We start from the raw sequence: 14,380 nt of genomic DNA, 5'->3' as shown, positions 1-14,380 counted from the left end.
TCTTGTTTTTCCCTGAAAAAAGGGGGACGGGGTGTAACTTCACTGTTGTGGAGCAAAAGCGACCCACTGTGGTACGTGGTAAATCTGCATCATCAGAAGAACTGAATTTGTCGGTGAAAGTTGTGTCGCTCTTTTAGATCTATAAATAATAGTGGGGCCGCTACAGTGTGGTCCGTCTCCTGATAACTTGAACAAAGAAACTGCACACTTGGATTAAGTACGTACAAATATCAACGCTAATGAACAGATAAATCTTGTTGATAACATTCCATATCTTAATTTAAGTTGTAGCTATGTCATTGAAAATATTTTAATGCAATTAACGATGTTTGCGATGCCTGTAATAAGCTTTAAAAAATTTGTACACACCAAATGTATATTTTTTGGTTTGGCATAAGCTACTACTGTGTAACTTCTCTTGAATGTTTATTTGTATAATATATTTCTATGGAAGTGAAAGCAACTTTCTCAACATGTAAATAACACTTTTTCTTTTTTTTTTTACCTGCTGAAACTGTAACTTTACCCTGCAGCGGGGTCGCTGCTTTTCCTGACCAGTGAAGGTGAGGTTAACTTGTCCTGATGGTGCTTTGAGGAGGTAAATTAGCGGATAGTCCCGCTTGTGGAATGAACAAGCACTTAGGAAAAAGGAAGCTGACTCCAGCTGAAGGCTTTTACTGTGATGGGCATGCTCTGTAGCATTCCGCTTTTCAGAGTTCGGTGCACCGCACTCGGTGATTTAAGTTATGGTCAATATTTGCGGGAATTTAAGGAATCGAAAGATTATATAAATAGCTCATGTAAAACAGTGCAACAGGACGGTAAAATGCCTATCTGTACAGATTTAAAAGTCATCAAAATTTTCAGTCGGTCTTAGGTTTGGCAACGTTTTGTCTGTTGCTGGTTTTGTGGCTGCCGTGTCATTCCAGGTAAAAGCAAAATTACCTATGTGTCAGATAACTAAGGAAGGTTTTTAATCAATAATTAGCTGTGTTGTTCACTCCCGAATTCCGTAGCATCCCTTCTGGAGACCTGTGGCTATGGAAGCTCTAACGAGCTGCGGTAACGGAGGAGTTTGAAGAGCTGGGAGCGTGGAGCCCTTCTATCAGAAATGATCAGCTGTATCCTCGTACTTCAAAGGTAAGATAACCTTCCTTGTGTAATGCATGCAGCTTCCCTGTCTGAGCTAGTGCACCGGTTGAGTTGATGTAGCTGGCTGTGCCTGTATATAGGAAATACGGTGCTTTTAATAGGAAACTCTTATTTTTCATTCCAGGAGAATGTTTACCAAGTTGTTCATCTCTGGTTATACCTATGTTTCTATGCTAAAATGGAGCCATTGTCGAATATACAATTATTTGACGTGAGTATTTGGGCAGTCTGTTCAGAGTTACTCGGTTAAGCATAAAATTCATGTTTCAGCATTGTCTTTTAGTTTTCCATGATTGTGAATGTTAGGGCAGCTGAGCCAAGCAAAAACTTAGGAAAAAAAATGTTACCTGTCTCTGTGTGTCTCACGATTAAGTTAGCAGCGTATGACTAATGGCAGTCTTGGGGTGGGGAGAGGCAGAAGGGGAATGCGTTTCTGGTGGACAAAATATGTTCTGGTACGCCTGTCCTGAAACAACAACTCTTCCTCAGTCTAACTTCTGCTGGTCAAATCAACACAGTGAGAGGATCCTCCGAGGACAGGCTTCATTTTTTAATGTGTGGTTTGAGGTTGATTATGGTTGGGTAAAGATGGTTGTAGAAATGACTAGTGTTTGGAAGCCATTAAATTGCTGTTTTGTTGGGGTTTTTTTCCTGGTTTCTGGAGATGTGCCTAAGGAACGCTCCGCTCTAGATCTGTGGATATCCGTAGAGCCCCTCTGTGCAGGGTGAATACGAAATCTGCTGAGACAGAGCACTCTGAACTCTGCAGACCGGATGGAAGGTTTTTCTCAGGTAAGTACTGTTCTTAGACGCTTCCATTTATATATTGCACTTGAAAATTTGAGACTGCGGTTGTCACCTTTTCTTTAGATAATAGCCCAGAGGGTGTAAGCAATTGATGGGATCAGTGCTCTAGGTTAATGTCCTACGTGTCGGGGCCAGTGAACAGAAAATGGGTAACAATACTGCTTAGTGGTAGTATCGGCAACCTGGTTTTTAATCCCAAAGCACTACAAAACAGGAACTTGCGTGTCATCCGTAATAATTTAGGAGCAGCAATGGGAAGCGAGCTGTTTACTGGGAATGCAAAACTAACGTTCCCTCCTGCCTCCCACACGAGCCAAATTAGCGAACATAAGAAATCCCGTGCATTTTAGATGAGAGGTTGACTTAATGCAAAAGCTTTTGTATGTAAGAGCTTGTTTCAGATTATACTTGCATCTTGCTCTCTTTTTCTAGACAGCTTGTATTTGCAGGTATTGGCCAATCTGTCTAATTAAAGAGTAGGAAGACTGACATCAAAAGCATTTAAAAGCCGAGCGGCCAACAAGTACTGGGAACCTGCAGGCAGCAGCACCATGCCTGGTGATACCTGCTCGGGTTTGGTTTGTTAAGCTGAGGGGCTGGGTGCGTGACAGAGGCTGAATTGCACACCTAGGCTAAAGGCTCCAAAAGTTAAGTAAGTCCCAGAGCCTAGTTGAAAGAGTAGAAAACGTGGGAATAAGGTATTTTTTGGCAAGGATGAGATGAACCCACAAATGAAATCCTACATAAGCCCGTGTTTGAGTTTCACTGCCTTTCCCGTGACTTTCTCTCGCTTGTTTTTGTTTGCCTTTATCTCAGGTTACGTTGTGTAGTTCCTCCCCTCAGTTATAATTCTGGTTTACTTGTGATGATTAATGCTGAAATGCCTCCTAATGCGCATCCTAATGTTTAGGCATGGTAAGATGGGTAACTCTTAATGTTTGCTCTGGTCTGCTTCTTGACAGTGTGTCTTTCAGGCAAACTGAAATACTTGACAAAAAACAAGCGCCACTGAAAAGCTGAGCCCCTAGCAAAGAAAAACTTAACTGAAACAACCTGAGAAATAGTTAAATGAAAACAAAATTGTAAGAGAGCTTGGGGTGGGGGGTAGAGGTAGAAAACTTGCTGGAAGTATTTTAGTGAACTCTTATCTTGGAGCAATGTCCGCTTTTAGAAAGCGCAGAATAGTGCCTGTGAAAATCTCTTATCTGGATTGTCCTGGAAATAATTTTATTCACCATTAAGCACTTTTAGATTGTAGCTGTAGAAGACAGCAGGTCCCTGCTCGGCAACCAAATGCTTTTATTATAAAGTTTATCCGGGTTTTTACATACCATGATCACTGACACTGTGTGTGTGTTTACATTCACAAGCAAAAGCAGTTAACTTGCAAGAAATACATATTTGCACGCATTTTAAAAACAGAAGAAAAATCTCACTGCTAAGTTAATAAAAACATTAAGTTTAAAGGACTATGCTGACAAAGTGCTTCTAAGCTGTAAAATCTGGGAAGTTACAACGTAGGCTTGAAAATACTGTTTGGAATTTCACATCAAAAGCAAAGCACAAAGTATAACAAATGCAGCGAGACGTTAGGCCCCTGCTTAGTGAAAACACTGTTCTGCGTGCTCTACAGTAACGCCTGTTAAATACACCTTCGAGGCGTGCCGTCGCAGTTCTTGAATGGAATCTGCTGCGATGGATTTGGGTGGCCCTCTGTCTCCCACACGTTACATGGCAAACAGTGGTGCTCAGAGAGCACGGATGCCCTGGTGAAGACAGTGGCAGGAATCTCTTTCTGTTGAACAAAATAGGTTCTGATGTGGCCATGCCGAAAACAAGAAGTAAGAAGGCTGACGTGCAGCGGTGAAAACCATCAAGACCAGTGGACTGAGATGACAGCCTTCCATTTCGGAAATTGCGCAGGCTTCAATTGATCAAAATCTGATCCAGCCTCCTTCTCCTTGCTAGCATGACTCGTTCTCATCAATCTCCATGGGGCTTTTGCCTTGGGAAGGAAACAAGGAAGGAGAAATGCCATTCTCCGGTATAGGCAGCAGGGATGGCAGGCATCTTTCTTGTAAGATTGGCGCTTCAGACAAGTGTAAGTAAGTCTCAAAATAATCCACGGACTCCCCTTCTTCAATCTCTGCTAAAATCTGGTAGTCCCCAAAACATATGATGCACTTCCATGGCAGGTCAGTTTTGTTTAAGTACCCCAGTTCTGTTTGGTCCACAAGCAGTTTTGTTTTCTTGCTCATGTTCTTGATCTCAAAACAAAATTCTGAGCTGTCCAGTTTCCTGTAAAACTGCAGTGCAAACTGAACCCGAGAAACGCGAGTGTCCATTAAGTTATAACGGCAGACATTAGAATCGCGGCCGAACTTGAGCATTTCATCTACCCTGACCTGTTCTCGCTTACGGAAATTCAAGCAACGAAACATCATCTTGTCTTCTTGGCACGGATGGTAAAAGGTCATGTGGAGACATGTTACTGTTTCTTCAGTTCCAGCCTCTTCAAAAGAGGTCATGATGAAACGAGTCCTCAGAACTACAAGAGAGAAGTAAAATCACAGCATGAAATCACTGCAGTACCAAAATAAACTGCGTTTTAAAAATGTGGCATTAGAACACTTCATTTACTATTGTATAGTGACAATTAATAGCAAATCGGCTGCCAGGAAGCGTAACAAAACCACTGGAACGAAGAAGTGCGACTTGAGCCTACCCACACCATGGCAGCCATCATTTCCCACCGTTTTGCCAAAGACTCGTTGGGTGACCCCAGCGAAGTGACAGATTGCTCGGGGCTGAACTCTTCCCAGCTGCCGGTCTCTGCTGCAATGGCTACCAAGCACTTCAGAACTCTGCAAAACACCCACCACTGTAAATTGCTGCAGACTAGCTCTTCGCGAGGATCTCGCAGGTAGATTTATCTTTGGAAGATGCATGTCACTTAGCAGGTTTACCTTTTGGACTTAAAAGGGAGCATCGGTCTGGGCCTGGATGCTAACAGTGTGGTCCTCTGGATAGAAGGTAAAATGACAGACTGGTTTCGGTTGGAAGGGACCTTAAAGACCATCTCGTTCCAGCCCCCCTGCTCTGGGCAGGGACACCTCCCACTAAACCAGGTTGCTCCAAGCCCCGTCCAACCTGGTCTTGAACACCTCCAGGGATGGGGCAGCCAAAACCTCCCTGGGCAACCTAACCTGTTCCAGTGTCTCACCACCCTCATAGCGAAAAACTTCTTCCTAATATCTAATCTAAATCTACCCTATCAGACAAATGACTCTTACGCGTGCCGTCTGACTGCAGGCAGTAATGTTTCAAATGTGTATGAAGCACTCTTTGGCTCTTTATTCTGAATTTACCTCTTGTATGAAGCGTTTAAAAGTGACTGGTGTGACAGTATGTAAAAGGACTGCAAAAACTGGAATATCAGCAAGACCTAAAGGAGGAATTGCCCCCAACTCTAGGTCTTTCCCTGTTGCCTGTTGGAGAAATCCCAGCAATCTGCTGCAGAAGTACTTAACGAGGCATTAGAAATAACAAGTAACTTTGGCGTTTTGGTTTGTGGTTTGTTGTTTAGTTTTTCGGGTTTTTTTTAAGCTTCTCACATGCAGCGCAGAGACACTTGTTTATGAACTAAATTCTGTTCCAATGTCTGAGCGACTGCAGCGTGTCGAAATAAAATCTGAGACACCTTAGGAGACACAGTGATCTGGTCCTCTGTACGTGCAAGGCCAGCGTTTTCCTGCACTGAAACTTAGTGTAGAGAAAGAAAAGGCGAAGTACTTAAAGTAGGAACCAGAGAATGAGCTCTTGGTAACTCACTGGCAAAAAGCGTGAGCAGCCATTTAACTGGTCATGTTTCTCCTAGACTGCAGTGAGTTCCCGACACGTCACGCACTGATTCTGAGCTTTCTCACCAGCTCTAGTCAGTGGGTGACGCTGAAAAGCAGCTTGCAATTTAATCTGGCTTTTATTATGGGTAGGTGAATCACCTGACTTATGGTTTTGTTTTTTTTTTTCAAGGCTGAATTATACCACTGTACATAAACTCTAAGCATGGTGAATGGTGGTATGTCAGCGCGTTAATTTCTGTGTGAAACCTCAAAATCGCTTCCTTATTATACAAACCTCAAAATCGCTTCCTTATTATACCTTACTTGGATGTCTTCCTTCTCATACCTTACACTTACTCAGTAGTAGTGGTTTAGCGACCTCGGCTTGCTTACTTGAAGTAGGCTACCACAGTGACTCTGCCAAGCCTAGGCGGTTAGAGAGAGAACTTCAGCGAGCTCTCGGAGCTCACTTTAAAACACAGAGATGGCCCGATGGCAGGTTATTCCTTAAATGGGAGGATGCCAGATGTTGTTCGAGGTCAGTTTGAGTTGAAGGGGGAAACCCAAGTCATTTCGCTGAGTTCACAGATCGGCCTGCGGAGAGAGGTTTCTGTCTCGAGGCTGGGGCTGAATTTGGTAACAACTCTAAAAGCACGTTCTGCTTCCGTTAGCAGCTTCCGTAATTGGCTTCTGAAATGCACGAGGACTGGGCAAAACACAGGAATATAAAGAAATATATTTTGATAAATGTGCAGTGTATACAACTATGTATCTGATCAACACAAAATGTTGGCTTTGTTCACGTTTATGAACTTTACAAATGGCTACATTCGTTAATTCTGTCTGCTCGTGTGCCACCTCTGGCATCCCCAGCTCAGCTGCCCCGTCCTCTATTGAGGGTTTATTGAGGCTGGACTGGACACAATTTCACATAAATACTGCGGGAGTTTCTGATTACTCGGTTGTTTTGGACAGGAGACAGATTTCGGAGAGCTCCAACTGGAGGAGGAAACTTTTCTACAGTTACATCCAGACGAATCCTGCAACTCTAAGGTACCCATTGCACTGCTGTTGTCTGTACCTTAATTTGAGTCAAGAGAGTTGTGATTTTACCTCTTTCCCTTCTCCCAGCATCCTCATTATCCCCATTTTTAGAGACCGGGGGTGACACGGAGCATTAGGATTACGGATGCCCTACTTGAGAACCGCCGGGCTCCTGTTTGTTCAGCGATGTACTCAAGAGCTATAATGCTCTGCCATCCACTTATTGCTCGGGGAGCTCTGCCAGTTTGCTTTTGCAAATCAAAACGTAAGCGTTTTGTTAATTAACTATCATTTTAAATGACCCTGAACTTTGAGGCAGGGACGGTGCAGAACCCGCTTCTCCAGCACCTCGTGGAAGGCGGTCGTCTCTCCTTCTAGCCTCTCCCAAACGCCACGCTGTGCTCTCTAACCTGTATTTTAACCCTCGCCAGACCCACAGCTCGTCTTCCAAACCCTCCTCAGCCCCCGGCAGCTCCGTCCCGCCTCCCCCGGTGTGCCCGTACCCGAGGAACCGGTACGTCCCCCTCCCGGCCTCCCCCTCACCTGTGGGGCGGATGGGCGGCAGCGCCTCCAGCCGCCTTCCCTCCGGCGGGTGCTGCGGGGCGGGATGCGGGCTCCGCCGGCTCCTCGGCGCTCAGGTGCCTCCGCGGGAAGGCGGGGGAACGGCGGCGGTGGCGGGGGTTGGCCCCGGGGGCGGGAGGCGCTGGGGCTGCCTTAGCACTGCCTCGGCCCCGTGAGGTTGACCTTGGGTTGTTTTTCCAAAAAGCCGGAAGGAGAGAGGGGAGAAAAAAAAAAAAAAAAAGCCTCAGCCCTGTCTGGGGTTGTATGTGGGTGTCTGAAAATCCGGCGCTCGTGAGTGACTTACTCAAACCTGTGGTCACCAGCGACACTAAGGGTATGATCCGGAGTTTGCAGGCTCAGGTTTCAGGCAAAATAATTTCAGTTTCACCCCCCATATCAACACTTAGAAGAGTAAAATGCTGTAGTAAGCAGCACGCTATAAGCATGACGGTTGAGCGATGATGTTCTTAAATCGGGTGTTCTAAAATATTAGGTTATTTGCTGTAGCAGTGCTGCTTAGACTTCATTGCACTGCCTTTGGGGGGGAAAAAACCTAATCTTTCCTTGGATGCTGATCTAAGATGAGCTGAAAACTTTCCATTTTACTAGAAATCCTGAAGCGGCCCTGCCCATCTGGTAGGAAAAAATGAGCAAGTCTCTCTTCATTCGGCTGCTTCATTTTCCTTAGTAAGCAAGATTACTCCCAAGCGGAGAACGAGAGGCAGAGTGCAGAAAAAAACCCGTTTCAGTTTGAATCCTAAGTAGTCAGTGTCCTCCCTTACCTGTGCTTGTACAGTGTTGCGATGAGCACGGTGGTGTGCCTCGATAGGTTTGATTGCTTTGGCACGGGTGGTGAAGTGTAAATAATGTTGGTTCATGTAAATAATGTTTCATTTTGTGGGTTTCTTCTATTTATTCAACAAGCAGGTAAATCGCTCCTGGGTTGATAAGTTTCTTTGTAGTTCTTGTGGAGTAGCTTTTATCTGTACACAGGCGAATACATCTGCTGCCTATGGCCTTTTCCCCACGGATCAGAAAAAAGAAGGGGTTAGACTGTGTTCTGCAAGAAGTCACGTTGAAAAGCAGGGAAGGAAAACGGATCCTTCCAAGTTTCTCCCTTTGCAGAATGCCTTTCCTGCAGCAGGCAGGGCTAGGTGTGTACGCTCACACGAAAGCACTTTGCTGCCTTCTGGAAAAGCCGGAGTTGTGCAATCCTGCTGTTTATTGCATTTCTTGATGGCTATAATTCCTGTCAGCCCTTTGATTCCGGAAACAGCCTGCTTCCTGTACTGCGAGAGAGCTTTTCTGTTAGGATTATTTCAATATTTGTACCTGCTAAGGTATGTAAGTACTCTTCCCTTTTTTTTTTTTTCCTAGGACAATGTAACCTCATATTAACTACATATTCCTTATTAACTTATGATTTAAATATAGCTCTGCGTGATTTTGTACAGGAGAGAACAGGAACTGCATTTACTGGTTCTGTCTTTTGTAAGTGTATAACTGGTTGAAATGCTGCCAGCTTCAGGAAAACAACTCCAGGTTTGCCCGGTATGAGAGGGGGGGAAAAAAAAATAATTTGGGCACTCTGTGCTTGGGGGTTTTTTGTGTGAACTTCCTGCTAAAATAGTTACATGGTTTACTAGAGTTCATTCCTGTATAATACCTTCCTGTTTTTACTGAAATTTCTTTGGTCAAAAGCAAAACTGCACATAAAGCTTTGTAGAGCTGAGCTGCGCTGCGTGGTGAGCAAGCCGCTGGGACTTGGGCCAGGGGAGCTGGTGTCAACATTAACCTAGTAGCTCTCGCTGCTGTCTTGTTTTGTGTTGTCTGCACAACCCCTTCGTCCCCTGGGGTTGTGACTTTACCCAGACGTGCTTTTTCCTTTTCCGGAGTGTGAATCTACTCTGATGTCCCTGGAGTTACCACACGGATAATCGAGGTCATGGAAATTTGAGCCTTACCACAGTGGCACACGGCATTCCCCCGCATTACTAAGACGGCATGGGGTATGAAAATAAAGATGGAGCAGAACCATGCTCTCCTTTCAAGTTGCCTTCCAGCTGGCTGGTTTTTGGACACCTGTATTCCTTGTCTTGCCAATCCCTGAAGAGGAGGAAGGTCTAGGAAAAGTCATGCTCTTTACTTTAAATGGATGTTTCCTGCTTGTGTATGCCTGGTGTGGCTTCTCTGTGTAATTATCAGTGGCACATTATCGATGCTAGACATTTAGGCTAATTAAGTATTTGTAATGCGTAGGCTGAAAGACTGGGGTGCTTATGGCTTGGCTGCGCTGGTGTAATGTTTTTCTAACAAATTATTTATTAGGCTTTGGATAACTCCAGAGTCTAAATAGGCAAATCTGGAAAATGGAAAAATACTGGGAACTCTTATATTGTTTTCAGTCATGATGGGCCTTAAAAATCTGAGTCAGTGAGGGCCAATATGTTTCTTTGTCTTTCTAGGAAGTTCATGGTAGGTCAGAAGAGTTCTGGAAGGTGTACTCTGGGTTAGTGAGTGGAAGGAGTGGTTTTGGGTAGCTATGTTCGAGCTATTTCTTTCTCGAGTGACTCAACGTGAAATCTTCCTTCCTGAGCTTCCTTCCTATGCTTTAAAAACCCTAAAAAACTTTCTATTTCTGTCTGCTATTTAAATTGACATGATTAAAGTCTCTTTATCCTGTTGGACCGACACCAAGTCTGACCTGATTTCAGTGGCGCTGAGATTTCGCCACGGTTCTGTCCTTCCCTCCTAAGGCCAGGCTTTACATGTGGTTATTGAAAGCGCAGATGTAGCGCTTAGGTTTGCCAGCTGTGTGACAGGACAGGCGCGGGCGTAAAGGGTGTCTGCACTTGTAAATGTTGCATAAGGATGACTTCTGTGGTTTTTCCGGTGGCCTTTTTTTGGGTTACTGGCTCTCCCGCTCATTGGTACAGCTTGTCAGCGGTGCCATCATGTGAATACTGAAGCAGATGCGGTGACCTAGCGAGACCTCTCATCTCGAACTTTGCATTAGAAATACTTGCAGTGGATTTGAACGCGGTGGGGTTTGGTTTGAAGGAAAACGCGTAGAGATGCCGTTTTTCTGCAGAGTTGGCCTCTCGCCACAAGGGGACATGAGCAATGCGCTCCTGTTTCCCTGTCATGCGTGCGAGAGATGGGAAGTGCATCCTCTCTAGTGAGGCTAGCAGTGAAGTACTGCTTCAGGGCCATAAAATCCAGGCTGCTGGACGTGTTTCCTTGTGCGTAGACGATGCTAGGGTATAATAAGACTCACTGCCTACACGTGTAATGTGCGTGTAGGGTTCAAATACCAGCCTCTGCCCTCCTGCTGCTCTTCCTCTCTGCTTCACAGCCCATTTCTGGATCCAAAGCACCTTAGTGCTGTTGAGGGTACAGGGGCGGGAGCCAGTAGGTGGCAATGTGTGACCAGACATGGGGAACCACCGTTTGTTTTGGGGGTTTTGGTGTTTTGTAGGTTTCGGTTTTGTTTTAAGTCAGAAGCTTCATTTTGATATTGCAAGAGCTGTTGTGGTACTTGTAAGTTAACGGTTGTAATGACAGTGGTGACGTCCAAGAGTGTTTGGGAAAGGCGTAACAGAGTACGCCAACAACCTGTAGCTAGGTTCTGCAGTGAGTTATTATTACTGTACAGCAACCAAGTGTCTCATGTTCAAACTGAAAAGAAATAGGTCCTTCTCGAAGACACGTGTATTCCAAAAATAAAGCAAGGTACTCAGCTGGATCTCAGCGCGAGAGGGCGGAGGTGCTTTCACTGAAATTTTAGATGCTGATGCCAAGAACAGCTCCGCTCCATGAAGCAGAGAGAAGGTCTTCCAAAGGAGGAAGAGAGAGCACAGTTTCCTCTATGTTTATCGGCTACTTTGCTCCTTGCTTACTCAGGAAAAAGAACACATCCATTTCCCATCTCATTTGACCTGAATAAACTGATGAGGAAGCTCACCTTGACTACTGAAGAGAACCATTTCTTACAAGATGGACTTTGTTTATGCCACTCTCCGAGTTCTCCTTTTCTTTTTCTACATCATGGCCTGCCCTTGGTCCTCCTTCTGAACCCTTCTGGCTTCTCCCTTTGGCTTCTTTCTTGCCTGTCTGCTATCTCAGTTTCTCTTCCATCTTCCTGCCCCTCTTGCTGTCTGTTGTTACTCCCTCTCGCCATCCTCCTGATTGTTCTTCCTACCCCCTCTGTTGCTCCCTCCACCCTTTGTTTGTTTTTTCTCTGGGGCCATTCTCCCTCTATCTGGATTCTTTCCCTTTCATCCACCCCACTGGCTTTATTTTCTCTTTCTCCCTAGTCTGCTTTTACTGCTCAGGAATAGACACCTGTGGAGTAACTTACAAGAGAAGCGAAACCATGCAGTCGCGGGGCAGCCAGGAAATAAACACTGGGAAGAGACTGGAAGGTGGAACAAACTGATCTGTCTGTTGGCAAGACCCAGCAGTGGGTCCTTGGCATTTCCCTCCTTATTCTGTTGAAACAGAAATAGCTGGTAGAGATCTAGGGCGAGAAAAAGACAGCACAGCGAGGACGCTGTGGAAAGAGGAGGTGGTGTTCCTTGTGACTGGGAGCCCCTTCTTATTGACAGCTCTGCCTTTGGAGGAAGGTTCATACAACTTGGTGGGAGAGAACCTCCTGTAATTCCAGCTTTCATGGGACAAGAAGTGGAAAAAGAAGTGTAAGAGAGGCTCAGTGCCATGGAACAGGTGCTTGCTTCTTGCTCAAAATGAAAAGTAAATCATCTTTAAGCCCTGATACAGATGAAAAATTGTCAGCTCTGCCGTGCTGTCTTTTTTTTTTTAAGTTGGAACAAAGCCTGGAGCCTTAAGTGTGTTGGAGCATCACGTTTCTCCAAGAGTGTCTTAATGAATTTCAGTAGAGCTGAAAATGAAAAAATAATTTGTGCAGCTCAGAAGCACAAATGGGGATGTGTAGTCTGTGCGCAGCTGCTGATCGTAACTGTGCTCACAGGATTCCCCTGTGTCTTCTAATAGTTAGAAAGCTGTGGGGTTTTTGTTGGCAAGCCCTACTGGAGTTCTTTGTTTACCGATAACCGTGAGTCCAGCTTTTCAGTTATTTGGTGGTCATCTCCTGCCTTTGTATGTGGAGGTGATTTACCAATTGAAATTTTGCTCCCCTAGTCGTATGCTACTACAGTTATAGCTGGCATATACATCTCCCGACATTTGTTATTTGGTAGAACTTCTCTCAAACTAGAAAGAGAAAATACTTGGCGTACAGATGAGGCTTTTCTTCTGTAATTGCTTCCAAGCATTATGCAATTCATGTGTCTCTTTTTTTTTTTCCCCGCCTACAAATATCCTGTGAACTTCCTACACGTGACCTATGATATCTTCATGATAGCTCAGTTTTTAACCTTGTCAGATTCACAAGCTATATGAGATTGAACCTTATCGAGGCTTGTGTAAGAGAAGTCCGTGTTGCTGTGGGTAGCCCAGCATGCAGCGTGACACCTTGGCTTGAGATCTGTGCGATAGAGGGCATGCTGGGAAGTTGAAGCTCCGTCTTTCACATCAAATCTCACGTTAAATAGCTGAACGAGAGAAGGCTTGGACTAGTGTATTACGACCATCAAGTGAGGGTTGATCAACCTTTATAATCCCACTGATCGACTGTGACCTTTAGGAGACCAACAGCATTCTTTGCAAGAACTAGAACAACAGTCCAGGTTGATTACGGTAGAGGTAAGTATGTTCTCCCTAGGTCATAACCCTTGCCTTTCAGTTGGATGTTCCCTGCTCTTTGCTATTTCCTCTTCCGGAGCACTAAACTGAGGAAGCTGCACTTTTCTCCGAGTGGCCAGATACCAGCAGTAATCAAAGGCATCACAGTACATAGTATGGCTAGTGGCAAGTATTTTAAATACTGGACTGGGAATTTATAAGCTTCTAATAATGATAAAATCTTACTTGCAGCGTTAAAAATTCTATTTCCTGCTGCTCTGAAGCAAATCTATTGGAGTGTAAAAACTGCGACAATCAGTGAAATGGTTTGGCTGAACGCAGGAGCTTCACGACTTCAGAGCGCTTTGGAATAGTCTCCAAAACACCATCTCTGTGCTTCTTTACATTTGCCACACGAGGGACAGTGCGGTCTTGTCTCCTAGGTATATAGTAGCAGTTCTAAATGGGTTGGATTATCGTCTTTTTGGATGAGATACTATTTTGATAGCAAGGAGCTTAAACGTTCCCTCCACCGGGACCGAGATCTTACCACAGGGATTGAATCTGCTCACTCTGTCCGGTTTGACATCATTTAGATGGAGATAATTTCATGCCTACAATGCAGACTAAACAGAGCCAACCTTTTCAGCTCCCTTCAAAAGCAGTAATTGAACAAAGAAAGTTATTTTGAAGAGTTAAAGATGAGCACTAAAATAAACTGTCTTTTGCTGATACATAGCAGGATCAGCGAATCTAGTGTTTCTTATTTCCCCCCCCCCTTTGAATTTGTATAGCTCCTAAGGTGCTAAAGATTCCACAGTCTGTGCTGTGTGGCAATAAAAACTCTATTCCATTATCTCAGTATATAGTGTTTAAGGGCACCCAGCTGTGAGAGATGCAGCCTGCCCTTTTTTTTTTTTTCTTTAAAGATATATATGATCGTGTCCCAAGCTACTGTACCTGTGATGTCTTTACGTTGTGGAGCTTACTGTCACAGTACAGCGCTATGCGTTTTCCTCAGATGTAGGCTTTAATTGTAGTTTCTAGTTGAATCAGTTTGGTATCGCTCCTGCTTTCTAGCTGGCATGCTAAAACTAAGTGACTGAAAAATAGACCTGAAATAAATGTGAACTTTGCTGAAATAAACGTGAGCCTCTCCGCAGAAGGGGATCTAAGGTGGAATAGAGACAGAAAGAGGGGACAGGAGGGAACCACGTTACAATAAATATTCTCACTTTGGCATCTTTTGTCTCGCTCTGGGTTATACTGGC

At 44.6% G+C, this 14,380-nt stretch overlaps 2 protein-coding genes across 9 annotated transcripts in view; one reads left to right on the top strand and one right to left on the bottom strand.

Moving 5' to 3' along the window:
* Positions 1 to 123: 123 nt before the first annotated feature.
* ALPK1 (alpha kinase 1) overlaps positions 124 to 14,380 on the top strand; it is a 59,954-nt gene continuing 45,697 nt past the window's right edge. For 2 of the 8 annotated variants that reach the window (XR_008466814.1, XM_054204126.1), the window contains exon 1: positions 7,901 to 8,746. The gene's annotated coding sequence lies outside the window, so the exon portion shown is untranslated. Of the gene's footprint in view, positions 1,141 to 1,276; positions 1,945 to 5,836; positions 6,855 to 7,898; positions 8,747 to 8,802; positions 13,131 to 14,380 lie in introns of those variants that run through there. The other 6 variants (XM_054204129.1, XM_054204127.1, XM_054204130.1 and 3 more) reach the window with 6 other exon arrangements.
* On the bottom strand, positions 2,571 to 7,531 carry TIFA (TRAF interacting protein with forkhead associated domain). Its single transcript, XM_054204148.1, has 2 exons — positions 7,389 to 7,531; positions 2,571 to 4,507 (listed from the first exon to the last, which is right to left on the bottom strand). Exon 2 carries the CDS (start codon positions 4,485 to 4,487, stop codon positions 3,924 to 3,926), a length of 564 nt encoding a protein of 187 aa, XP_054060123.1. The 5' UTR covers positions 4,488 to 4,507; positions 7,389 to 7,531; the 3' UTR covers positions 2,571 to 3,923.

This window comes from Rissa tridactyla, chromosome 5, assembly GCF_028500815.1.
Source record: "Rissa tridactyla isolate bRisTri1 chromosome 5, bRisTri1.patW.cur.20221130, whole genome shotgun sequence".
In the NCBI taxonomy this organism is placed as follows: Eukaryota; Metazoa; Chordata; class Aves; order Charadriiformes; family Laridae; genus Rissa; species Rissa tridactyla.
This window is presented reverse-complemented; position numbering and strand designations above follow the sequence as displayed.

Excerpts from the sequence above, each read along its gene's own strand:
- TIFA (XM_054204148.1), bottom strand. The coding sequence starts at position 4,487 with ATGACCTCTTTTGAAGAGGCTGGAACTGAAGAAACAGTAACATGTCTC.